The sequence below is a fragment of the Manacus candei genome, unplaced genomic scaffold (assembly GCF_025592945.1).
Source record: "Manacus candei isolate 608988 ecotype Guabito, Panama unplaced genomic scaffold, ASM2559294v1 h1tg000026l, whole genome shotgun sequence".
NCBI lineage: Eukaryota > Metazoa > Chordata > Aves > Passeriformes > Pipridae > Manacus > Manacus candei.
In genome coordinates this window covers 101,593-114,036 of record NW_026138074.1, presented here as the reverse complement: position 1 = coordinate 114,036, position 12,444 = coordinate 101,593, and the positions used below count along the sequence as shown (strand labels likewise).

The 12,444-nt window shown below is 40.9% G+C and overlaps 1 protein-coding gene across 3 annotated transcripts in view; it reads left to right on the top strand.

Annotated features, from left to right (window-relative positions):
* BMPER (BMP binding endothelial regulator) overlaps positions 1 to 12,444 on the top strand; it is a 148,013-nt gene that overhangs the window by 64,515 nt on the left and 71,054 nt on the right. For all 3 annotated transcript variants that reach the window (XM_051789073.1, XM_051789072.1, XM_051789074.1), the window contains one exon: positions 10,427 to 10,526. In XM_051789073.1, the coding sequence (XP_051645033.1) occupies positions 10,427 to 10,526 (100 nt within the window). The remainder of the gene's footprint in view (positions 1 to 10,426; positions 10,527 to 12,444) is intronic.

The window sequence follows — 12,444 nt, the reverse complement described above, 5'->3', positions numbered from 1 at the left end:
CATTCTTAGTGTTAATATGATGTCAGTATTTTCTGAAATGTAAAATGCAGAAAGGTCTTCCTGTGTGAGAAGTCCCAGATCTGAAAAATTCTTTGAGGGGTATATGCCCTCTTCAATAGGCTCTAAAAATCTACACCTTCTTTCTAGACAACCTAATGGTTCATATGGTTCTTTTAATTCTTGACTGCTGTGTGGTATTGCTTTATCAAGAGGATGATGGAGTGCCCTTGCCTCAGGCTGTTCTTCTATTTTGAAGTGCTTTGGTTAGCAGACCGTTGTGGGAAAGGTAGATACAAGTATTTCCAACTCCTCTGGCTGTCTTTTTGGATGAAGTTGGTCATGTGCTGTGGCCTGAATATGGCCTATGTATATGGCCTTGCAAAGAATTTAGATATGAGACTATCCACTTTGTGAGTGTAATGTGAGTTTAGCTTTGAGATCAGTTCCAAGCTGGTTTGCTTGCCATAATGAGGCTGACCCAGAGCAAGAACAGCAGCAGGCCTTTAGGCAGGTGCTGAAAGAGCTGACCTGCCCAAAATATTGCCAGCCCTGGTGTGCTGTAGATGCCTACATGGCACCATATTCCTGTAGATTCTTCATCATGCCTAAGCTAGCCCTGAGGAAATTGCAATTTACATCAAATTACAAATTACATCAGCCTATTACAGATGCTTTGTTACAAATGGGAAGCCATTAATTAGCAACAGGATCCCATCCATAAAGTAACAGCAGTAGCTGGATGTGTACTTTATAGTGAAAAAAATGAAAGAAAAGACATGGGAGATCTGAATGCGCGTCATGGTCCACGAATGGGTGTGAAGGAGGAATGGATTTCTTAGGATTTCAGCCACCCTCTACTTATGCGTGTGCAGATTGTTTGCAAGCTAGGAATGAGGGAAAAAACCCTCTTATTCTTCTATCAGTCTTGCTAGCCAGGACTGGGAAATGTCAGCATTTGCTGCTGATGGTTCTGTAAGTCATTACCCCTGGAGGAAGGAGGAAGTGGTAGAGGAACTGTGACTTGTAAATGATTCCTAATCAAAGTACTTCCCAAGGCTATTTGTGGAGAACTGCAGATTCCTCAGCACCCCTTGCTCAGGCTTGTGTTTAAGACTAAAACATGTTACTTTACCTTGATCACAAGCCAAAGTGTGCCCTGCTCTGGAGTCGAGCCAAGTCATATCTCTGGGGATGAACAGCTCTAGGTAGCGCAGAGCTGTGTAATTATGCACCGTAGTATTAGGGATGTTACCACTGATAGGTACTGTTGACTGACAGTGAGTCTAATTCTACACCACTTCAGGTAGATTGAAGCTATCTCTGTGACTATTTCACTATTTCAGTTTTTCTTGCAGTTTACTTCTTTCTCACATAACATTTTAAAGTGTATTTTTAACTCTTTTTGCTAAGTGCTTAGGACAACCAGGATCTCCTGTTAATGAAAACCTGTGATGGATGCATTAAGGAAGCAGTGTGTATGTAATCCTATATTTCCTGAGGTTACCTCAGCAGTATACAGAGAGCATAATATTGAAGGACAGTACGTGCATGTATAAAGGTCTTGTAAAAAGCTAGAAGTGTCCTTACTACTAGTATGACAGTATGATTTATTTTACTATGGATGTTCTACAGATATCAGTGTGCTTTATCATCAGACCTTGAGGCAAGGTCATCCATAAATTGTAGAAACAGCTGTCAAAGGATTAAGTCTCAACTTCTCCAATACCTCATAGCCCTGAACCACTGAAGGAGATTTGTTCTCTTTGCTTGTGAATGGAACAGTGATTTGATGTGAGCTATTCTGGTATGTTTTGACCTAGTAACAACTTTTCAAAATTCAGGCGTGCAGGCACCTTCTTCTAAATCGTGTGCTTTTTTGCTCTTCCAAGAACAACCCTAGTTGGTTTTATGTATAAGCTTGTTTTTACTTTTGTACCCCAAACCCTGAAGTTTCAAACCATGAGATGAAATGAAATTCATATTGTCTACCAGTAAGTATCTGCATCATTGAAGAGAAAGCCTTTATTTTGTATCTAAATGCCAGATGTCAGAATTTGGGAATTTGGGGATTTAATTCACTCAAGTCTTGCAATTCCTGCAGATAACTTAAAGTGAATTGTTTAAAATTAATGCTCTAAGGCAAAGCTGTGTGGATACATCTGTAGAGTTTCTTGCTGTGACCAAGTATTTTAAAGAATGATGATGAAGTGAGAGTCAGAATTGTCACCTTTCTCAGGACCACAATGGTACTAGTATTCTCTGTGTGCAGGAAACACACTGGGGACACTGGAGGGATTTAATAACTGTATCTCTGTGAACCAACTGTTTAGAAGGAAAAGCTGTTCTCAGAAGGGAGGCCCGTACTGCAGTGTAATGTGGGATTTGGAAGTGGGGGTGAAGCTAGTCTTTGATAGCTGCCAAAAGTATGGGGTTTATAGGAGTACCATTTACTGTGGGACATAGTAAGAAAAGCTTATAAGGTAGTATCACAAAGCTCATGCTGTAGAAAAACAAAAGAAAAAAAAGAAAAAAAACCCTTTGTGCAAGTTTATCTTATGAAAAGCAAGTGCTATTTATATAAATACATTGTGGCAGTGGCTATCATTCTGTAAGCATTGAGTTAGGACTTTGAAACATTATGCAAATGCACTGGTGGTGTATACACAACTGTACACCCGCTGGACTGTGCTTCATGTGTTCTTGATGCCAATGAAAACAAAGCAGGCTCCAACTGATTCAGGGGAAAAGTCATGGCTGCAAGAAGCCAGGACCTGTTTTACAGAGCTACTGCTCTGCTTCTAATAACTGAAGTTAGGAAAGTCCCTTGGATTTAACCCTAACTTTCTTATTTTCTGGAATAGGACATGAATAAGCTGAAGAAGCTTGTTAGTGGTTTTTAATAGGTTTTCTGGCCACAGACAGTTTCCAGCTTAACATGTTTTATTGCAATTTTTCATAGAAACAGTTCTTTTTAGAAGAGAAATAAATAATCATGTGGCTCGCAGCAAAGCTTCCACAGTCGCTGGAGACCTCTGGTGTAACAGCTAAATTAATCATGAATAGCTGAACTCTCTGCAGTGGTGTGCCAGAATTGTTTCCTTGCCAATGTCTTTGCTTCCTTTCTGCTGTCCCTACAAAGCTCCTGCTCTTTAACCCCAAGGTGGTGGAGAGCCCCTTTCTGCAGTGTGTGGCTGCCTTCCTGGCCCATTCCTGCTGAAGTGGTTATCTTGGCTCATTTTTCACCACTGCCTATGCAATTTCTGGGACTTCTATTCAAAATGCTGTCATCCAAAGTGGATGAAAATCAATGGAAAAACCCCCGTGGATATGTATGACCTTTGATGCAGTCCTTGCCTACATCCTGCCTTAAAATCCACCTCTTCCACCAGGTTATAACCTCCAACATTATAGAAAGGTGTTGTGCTGTGGTGTGTACTGTATGGTGCTAGATCCCTATCCTGGTTCTCCTTAGCAGCAGAGAGATGACTTGGCACTGTTTGAGTGTGCCTTGTCAAGCACTTGGTGGGGAGACTAGAGTGGAAAGTATAGCCTGCATAAAGATGTGTGACCTATAGGAAACACCAAGATATCTGGAGGATATGTGCAGTGGTACCTGTAATTGTAGCATTTCTGTTAACTAGCTGCCTATAAATAATGAGCTATTTTTAATTTCAGAAGTCTAAGGCCTTTTGATACTACTACCCGGAATGGACTGTATAAGTAATAGCACAGGAACAGCAATCAGTATGAGAACTGCAGCAAGGAAGAGAGTTTGATCAGTAAGTGTGTGAAAGGCAGCAAGTGATGGAGATGATGTGAAAGGATTCAGATTAGAGGAAAAGCTGAATTTGAGATGCTGGCCAATCATCTGTATGCTGGAAGCAAGAACTAAACTGCTATATAACATTAAGTGGTGTTCATAAAGTTGAGAAAATTAAGATAACTTTTTAGATAGTCTTTCACTGAGAAAAAAATTCAGAGAAGTGATAGTCTGTTGCTAGAAATAGTGCTGGGGATAATTAAACAGTCCACAAAGTTGTTTGGCTTGCGTCTCTGAGTTGTTGAGAAGTACTGTTCTGTTTTTAACCCACTATCAACTAGCAGAAGAGGGAATAGGCACTTCTGTTACAGAGTTGAAAGCTCTGCCGTCTGCATGTAACTTTAGAGACATTAAAAAGTACCTAATAAAAAGTACAGAATAATTTGTGAGACACATTACTTCTGCTTGCAGGAGAGATATGTTGAGAGAAACAGATCTAACCTGGAAAAGCTTCAGCTGTTGAACTGTTCAGGAGAAGGATCAATAAAGTAACTGCTCCCAAAGCAGAACAAATATGTGACCTCCAGCTGAAAGCATCCAGCACTTTCGGTAGTTGCTGGCCAGTCTGGAACCACAGGTATCACGAATCCTTGTGGGTACAGGGGGAAAAAACCACAAACACAGGAAAGAAATGAAGAAAAATGCCTCTTCTCATGGGAAGGGTGCAGGACACAGACCTCTCTTACCTATCTTATGTTCCCCTGTTCCTGCTAATGTAGGAATACTGTTCTAGGAGCAGAAGAAGTGATGAAGCTCTGTTTCTCTAGATGTGTGACACTTGATTCCTTATCTGCCCTAACTGCAATCTCCATCACTTCCAGGACACAAGCACTGAATGAAAGGCAGGAGGTCTGGGAGATGCTGGCTGGAAGGCCAGCTGATTCCTAACACTGTAGGATGCTTTCCAGTGTCCCATCTGGGAAAGAAACTGGGGGCTCTCTACTCTCTGCAGCAGTCTGTTTAAAAAACAAACAAACAAACAAACAAAAACTAACAACACTTATAGGAACTAAATGTCCTTGAGATCTTAATGTCACTTTGATTTTTGCTATTTTATCTCTGTATACCTTTTTCAGATGAGTCCCTTGATCATTTGTGGCTGAAGCTGATCAGGGATTCACAAGCTACAGGTTTGCCTGATTTCTGCCTGCATAATCCTTCTTTCCTTAGGAAATCAGCCTGAAAGGGGAAAAGTACACTCCATGATTAAATTTGCAAGGCTTCCAAGTGAAGAAGGGCTATTTACAACATCGCTTTCAACAGAGCCAAGAGCTCAGCGTGTAAGCCCTGGAGGGGAGAGGGCTGCTGGCTGTTCAGCTGCTTGACTCTGCAACTAGGCTGTTGGGTCAGCAAACAATTTTATTTCAGCTGGACTGTGAAGCCAGATGCAATGTAATCCCAGCAACACTTCTGCATAGCACTATTAGACTGGAGAAATATGACGAAGGTTGCACTGAGTCCCCCAGCTGAGAGCAGAGTGCTATGTGACCTTCCCCAAGGAGCCCTTCTGCATTTCCAGCAACTGTGAAATTTAGGAGCAGTGTCTCTGCCTGTGTATACCTTAAAGAAAGCTACTGTACAACCCATAATTTCATGTCCCAGAATGTTCTCTTTCAGCCTGGTCCTTCACCTCCTCCCGCAGGAGAGTCAGTGCAACTCATGTTTTGAAACTTGAAATAAGCAGGACCAGCAGCTCCCCAACAATCAGATTTCACAGTGGAGAGCTGTATCCCAGAGCAACATAACTTCAGTCTCTAGGAGGATGCTGTGACATTTCAGCAAACAAACAGCAACCCACTTACCTCTACCAAAGAGAAAATTAATTTGCTTAATCTAACCAATCCTGAGAAATGTGGTTTTTGAGAAGTGGAATAGATGGCCAGACCAGATAGGCTTGGTACTTACGTGAGTCTCTTTATACACATGCTATTTGGTTGATGGAAAGCATAACAGTGTTTAGAGGCTTCATTCTATCCTAAATTAATAACTAATGAATAATATACTTAATTCCTCAGCAGCTGTATACAACCACATACACATTGACTTCCAAAAGAGGGAGACTTTTTGGTTCCTGCTTCTAGGTCAAGATGTTCAAATTCTGTGCACTTCCAATTTGCTAGGAGCCCAGGACATGAGTTTATAATAGTTGGAGACAACTAATCAAAATTTCTTGTTATTGTAGCTTGTTGATGACACAAACCGTACACCTAATTGATGCACTAATCTCTATGGCCAGATATTAAAATAAATATGAGCATTTCCTTCACATGCAGTTCTCAGGATATCACTTTATACTGTCACAAGGACCATTTTCTAAAGTCTTTCTATAGCAGAGATATCTCAGAAAATAGAGTTTTAAATCTAGATGCAGAGTTTAAAAATCTAGCGCACACAAGGCAGTATAAATATCTGCTGTTTTGAACTGAAGCTCAAGATCTCCCTATTCTGAATTTTATCCAATACTTTCTGAAGAGGCATTTTTAAAATCCTAGTCTAGACAACAGATCAGGCTGCATGGATGTGGGAAGCTCTGGCTTGTCTGTCTGTCTGTTTGCTGAACTGATTGATGCACTGTTTGCTTTTATGCTGAGACCTGGTTTGCTACTTTGTGCATTTCCTAAAACTCTTCCTCCCGTGACCCTTCCAGGATACTCTCACCATGCATGACGTCTCTCTTTCAGGGACTCTGAAATACTGTGTAGGGGTGAAGTTACTCCCAAGGGCTCTCTGCCACATACTGCACCAGCATTCTTATAAGAATTGGAGTCTCTTTCGTCTGATTTGGGAGAGAACACCTATTTTATTTCCAGACTAAACCCCCACTCTAAATACAGTATCCTCTCCCTTTTATACCTGAAGTCTACTTACATGGCACATCAGGGATTGTAATCTGATTGTAAACTCAAGGTATGGGTTTACAAGCATGTGATTCTGGGGATATTTTGGAGATGTTTGCATAGTACATGTTGCAGACCTGGTTTATGTATTTAGTACATGTTTGGGAAGTAGTGAAAATCTTTACTATGACACAGTATATGTCAGACAGAGCTTCTGGTGACCAGCAAGTGTATGTAAGCCAATACACCATCCAGTTGACATAAAAAGCCCTATACACATCAGCCAACATGGTGCAATGAAACAGGAATCCTTGAATGCCTTAATATTTTTTTTTTATTCCAGAGTGGTAACACTCATTATGTGACTCCCAAATCATATACCTATCTCTTTATTGGTATATTTCTATTTATTGCCTTTATGCCATTGCTGTCACAAAAATGATAATGTCTCTTGATATGTTCGTGGTGACTGTAGCTACTCTCACTGTGCTAGAGTGGTTGAAGACAAACAGTCACTTAGTTGTGTCTTTATTTGGCTTCTCTTGCCACTGACATGGGGCAGGCTTGCTCAGTAGTGACCCTGTTGAACTTTCAAAGTTTTTCTTTCTCATGCTGGTGGCGTAAAATCTTTATTCATAGCTGGAGACAACCTTGAACATCTGTCTTAGTTCTTACAACAATCCCTGCTGAGTCTACAGTGTGTGTCTGACCTTGCTCCTAATGTCTGGAATATGTATCCTGGAGTTGAGAGAAATGTAATTTTGGTATTTCCTTTTTTTTTTTTTTTTCCGTAAGGATAACCTCACTGGTAGCACTTCTAGGATGAAAGCTAAAAATAAATTTCTACAATCCACTGTGGACTGAATCGTAATGCCAGCCAGCACTTAGACCAAATATTCTGTAAAATCAATGGAAATTTTACTTCAGTTGGAGGATTAACAGTCTTTCAAGCACAAGGTGAATATAGGGCAAAACTAGGGAGTAATCTTCTTTAGATGATTTATAGCTTCACTAAAGCACAGAGATAAAACCTGCAAGAAAAATAGAAAACGAGATGCCCACAAGAAATATGGTTCTGATAATACTGATGTTAACCTTTAACCTTAAATAACATGTATATAAAATATTATTAAGTTTAGACATGCTTGTTATCAGTAACAAATTGGGAGTATGGAAGCCTCTGTCCTCCTGTGATTTCATGAGTGCTTTAAAAGTCCACTTAAGAGAAGCTATTGGTGGTAGTCACTGTTCTCACCCTCATGGTTGATGAAGCCCAGGGCTCTTGGAGATGAATTACCACAGGCTCACAACCTTTGGGGAGTTTTGGACAGACAGTTTTTTCCGCAGACATTTTCCTCTCCACCTGTCCTAGCATACAAGCTGCATCCATGCTGTGCACCAGGCATGTGGGTAGCCTACCCAGAAACTGCACTCTGTCCTTCATCCAGTGTGTCCAGCAAAGTCAGACGCAGCCTGGAATGGTGCGTCTTTCAACTCTGCCAAGCTACTGGTATCCTTATTGAACAGCAAAATATCATAATTGAGGTAGGAGCTTAGCAGAAGCAGATGGACGGCTAGCTGGACTGGCTCCATGCTTTCATTTAAGGGAAGACTTGTTCTCTGTCTTTCTCGAAGATGGACCTCTTGTGGGAGAATTAGAAAGTGCTATTTCATCTTCCCTTCTTTTATGTCTCTTGAGGAAACTGCTGAGACAAGATGAAACCTCAGCTCATAATGTGTGGAGCATTGCTTTATCTTTGCTGAATCACAGAATAGCTTGGCTTGGAAGAAACCTTTAAGATCATCTATTTCCAACCCACCTGCCATGTGCAGTGACACCTTTCACTAGACCAGGTTGCTCAAGGCCTTATCCAACCTGGCCTTGAACACTGCCAGGGATGGGGCATTCACAACTTCTCTGGGCAACTTGTTCCAGTGCCTCACCACCCTCATAGTACAGAATTTCTTCCTAATATCCAATCTAAACCTTTTCTCTTCCACTTTAAAGCCATTCACCCTTGTCCCGTCACTACAGGTTCTTGTAAATAGTCTCTCTCCATTTTTCTTGTAGGTTCCTTTCAGGTGCTGGAAGGCTGCAATTAGGTCACCATGAAGCCCTTTTTCTTCCAGGCTGCACAATCCCAATTCTCTTAGCCTTTCCTTGTAACTTCCATGGATATATTCTTCATCCTGTCACCAGGCTGGCCGAGGCCTCTGTGCCCTGCTTTCTCTTTTTCTGAACCGTCTCTGAAGTTTGAACTTTGTCTTCTCAAAGCCTTTTTCCCTGGGATGAAAGACGGTACTGCTTCAGAGAGCCCTTCTTTCATTCTGCACCTGTGTCCCTTCTCACAGAGCTGTTCCCTGAGCATACTGAGGAACATCAGTGAAGAATTAATTTCATTTTGTCAGGTTTCTGGTCTGACCCTTAATTTAGAGCAGTCATTTCAGTCTACAATAAACTCTGTGTTTCTGCATGCTACAGTGAAAGAATTACGAGCAGTCCTTAGCCATGTGCATTCAGGATGCTTTGGTAGCCCCATGGGACAGGTAGACTTCAGTGCCTGAAAAGAATGGGGGTACAGTCAGCATGTTATTTTCTGTGTAACAGTGTATATGTGGGTCTGCCTATATGTAAAAGCTTTTACATGATTCACTGAGGCCATTAGGAGTGGAATGGTATATGATTATTTCAGGCACAGAGCTCTTCAAAATGAATGGCTTTTTCCACCTTTCCCCAGGGAGCCCCGAGAGCAATCCAGCATGTAGGTGGGAGGAGACTGTTCATAAGTCTTCAATCACAGCTTTCAGGAATATAAAGCTTATTGTTGGGATGATCCTGCAACTCTGAGTGATAAATAAGGCAAGACAGTTAGATGAAAAGAACTGACTTTCCTTGCTAAGACAAAGATGGACTGAGTTTTAAAATTTGACAGCCTGGACCTCTTATGACCATATGGAGCACATATTGATATGGGGTCTAGAGCTAAACACAGTATTCTAAAAGCACGGTGAAGTAATCAGGCAACAGAGCAGAATGAGAACAAAAATCTCTTTTGACTGACTTAGACATATTTTCTGTGCTTTTGTCTTTGCCTCTGTTTCTGGTATTTGTTGATACACTAGGATATATCCAGTTTAGTTTGCTTAATTTTTTTTCTTTTTTTTCTCATTCATTTTCAGAATTTCATATACCCTCTTGGTTTTCAGTCCTCTGAAGAAAGCAGGCCTTCTGGGTTTGCATAGTTGGACTTGGAGGCTAGCAAGAATGTGCTTTCTTAAGTGATTTTGGCTTATTTGGTTTCTGAGGTCATGGACTTAGTTGAAGAACACCTGCTCTCATCTTGCTTCAGCACTTAATCCCTGTCCCAGACAAGCCTAGAAGGGCACGACACAGGAGATGAAGAATAATGTAAAAAATTGCTTAGTAACTTTTTTGAACATCCGGAAAGGTTCATGGATAATGGTTTTATTTTCCCCTGGTTTTCTCATATCCACACCAAAAAATAAGATAGAAAGACAGTGTTTCTTCAGCTATTACATTCATTGTTTGAGAGCTTAAAGAAAAGATGAATAATCCAACGTCTCTGCAAGCAATATAGGAAGTCTTGAAGGACAGGTGTACATGTCCTATGCTTGACGCAATCAGAAGTTTCTTATAGCTTTGGCTAAGGTTTTTCAAGACCTTGTTACCAGTCTGTGTGTGTGTGTGTGCACATCTACTTGATATTTTGCTTCAATTTTTTTTCTAACTGAGCCTATTTTCCTTCAGGGTGGCAGGACACAGTGTATCCAAGAGGTCTGCCCCATCCTCTCATGTCCTCAGCACCTCAGTCACATTCCTGCTGGACAGTGTTGCCCCAAATGCTTAGGTAAGTTTTTTCCCCAAGGAATTTTGTAATTAATATGATGTGTTTGTACATAGCATCCTTTATACCAGTATTTCACAATACTGGTAAATTCTTTGAGGTGAAAGAGACTCTATTGCTCAGCGGAATTTATAATCTACAGATTTTGAAGAGGCAGGAAGAGATGTTTCTTTGGAGTTTGCCACAAGAGAAAGGCCTTGCCCTGTCATACTATTATTCATGTGAGCATTTGCGTTCTTTGTTTTGAGGAAATGCAGGCCAGAGGAAACTTCTGAACTGACATTGCATTCTTGTAAACTGTTGTCAGAGGCATGCCACGGCCCCAGGAGTCTGCCTCGTGATTGCCTTCTTAAGGTGGAATCCCAGTTTCATCCAAGAATATTCTCAATTACATATTTCCAACGCATTTTAAAGGTGTAAGTCAGAGGCCTCTAAGAAGGGCTAGTTCTTCCGAGTCATGACAAAGAAGGCAATGAAAAAATAAGGCACAGATCCCACAGGTTAACATTCTGTCTGTTTCATAAACAAGGAATACTTACATCCTACTCAGTAAATTAGTTTTAATTTGCTCCATGAGGTTATAACTAGGTTTGGAAAATTTTCAGAGCCAATAACTCCCAGTTCTTCAATGGGAGCTTTATAATTTTGACTACATCTGTACTGTTATCCAAAGTCTGTTTCCAGGTCTAGGTTAGGGATACAGAGAGGTCTGGCCTTGAAGGCAGTAAGCCATATAGAGTTCCAGGTTCTCATAGTACTTAACATTTTTGACGGCTTGAAATAAACCCAAATTTATTTATTTGCTAATTGAGAAGTGCTACAGATAAATATCTGCCTGGAACGTTTAGCTGCAGGACCAGAGAGTAATGCAGTAGAGAAATGAAATGGAGAGGAGAACAGTCCAAATGCTGAGCTTCTGTTTTGGCTGAGGACATTTTTCTTTTCCTTCTGTAAACTCCCCTTGTCCTCTCCTCCCCATGCTTTTCTCAACTGAACTTTCCCCTCCTTGATCTAGGCATTTGAAATGCAGCTTTAATTTTTGACTGCTTCAAGGGGATCTTTCTACATGTTCTTTTTTCCCCTCTTAGAATTAAACAAATTCACTAATAATAATCAATTTTATTTTATGTGGTCTTTAAAGCATTTCATATACCTCTGAACAGATAACATCTATTCACAGGGAAGTGTTAAAAGTTTTGGAGTGGAAGTAAAGCCAGGGGATGATTAGCATGCTGCATGGCTGTCAGGAAAGGGAAGCATTTCCAGGGATGCTGAGGCATGGTTTTTAGAGTATCATGTGGAGGACCTCCCTGCAATTGAATTCCTGATACTCAGCGTATATAGCTTAGAAGAATGCTGTGGACTCTACTGGGATTTGAATTATTAGTTTAACTAGTGGTTATGAGCCAGCAAAGCCGACCATTAAGCCAAATATCTTCATCACCACATCTTTTAAAGTGGTAGCTCCTTTGTCAGTGGTTTTTTACCAACTATTTGAACTGGGTTGGCCACCCGGAATTGCGCTGAGCGGTTTTCAAGGCATGGCAAGAGGGTGTGGGAGAGAACTGGACTTTTGTTCACTTGTTGACACAAGCTATGCTGTTGAAGTCCTGGCCCCACATGGAGCAGTAGAAGTGTTGTTACAGGCGGGACCACGGCTAGGCTTTACCCGTAAGTGGTGCATGGATGTAGAGCAGTTCCTTTTAGGGCTACCAAGTATCCTCAACTGATTTCATATGTCAGTCCTGCAAGAGAAATTAAGCCTTTTCAGAAAGATGCACATCCAGTAAAAGGAAGGCTGGCTATGCAACTACAGATTAATTCAAAGTAGCTAATTTGCAAGAGAGAGATGTTCAAATTATGTCTAACTGAACAAAAGCAATGATTTCTTAACTTTTGTTTAACATTAGATTTGTAAAAA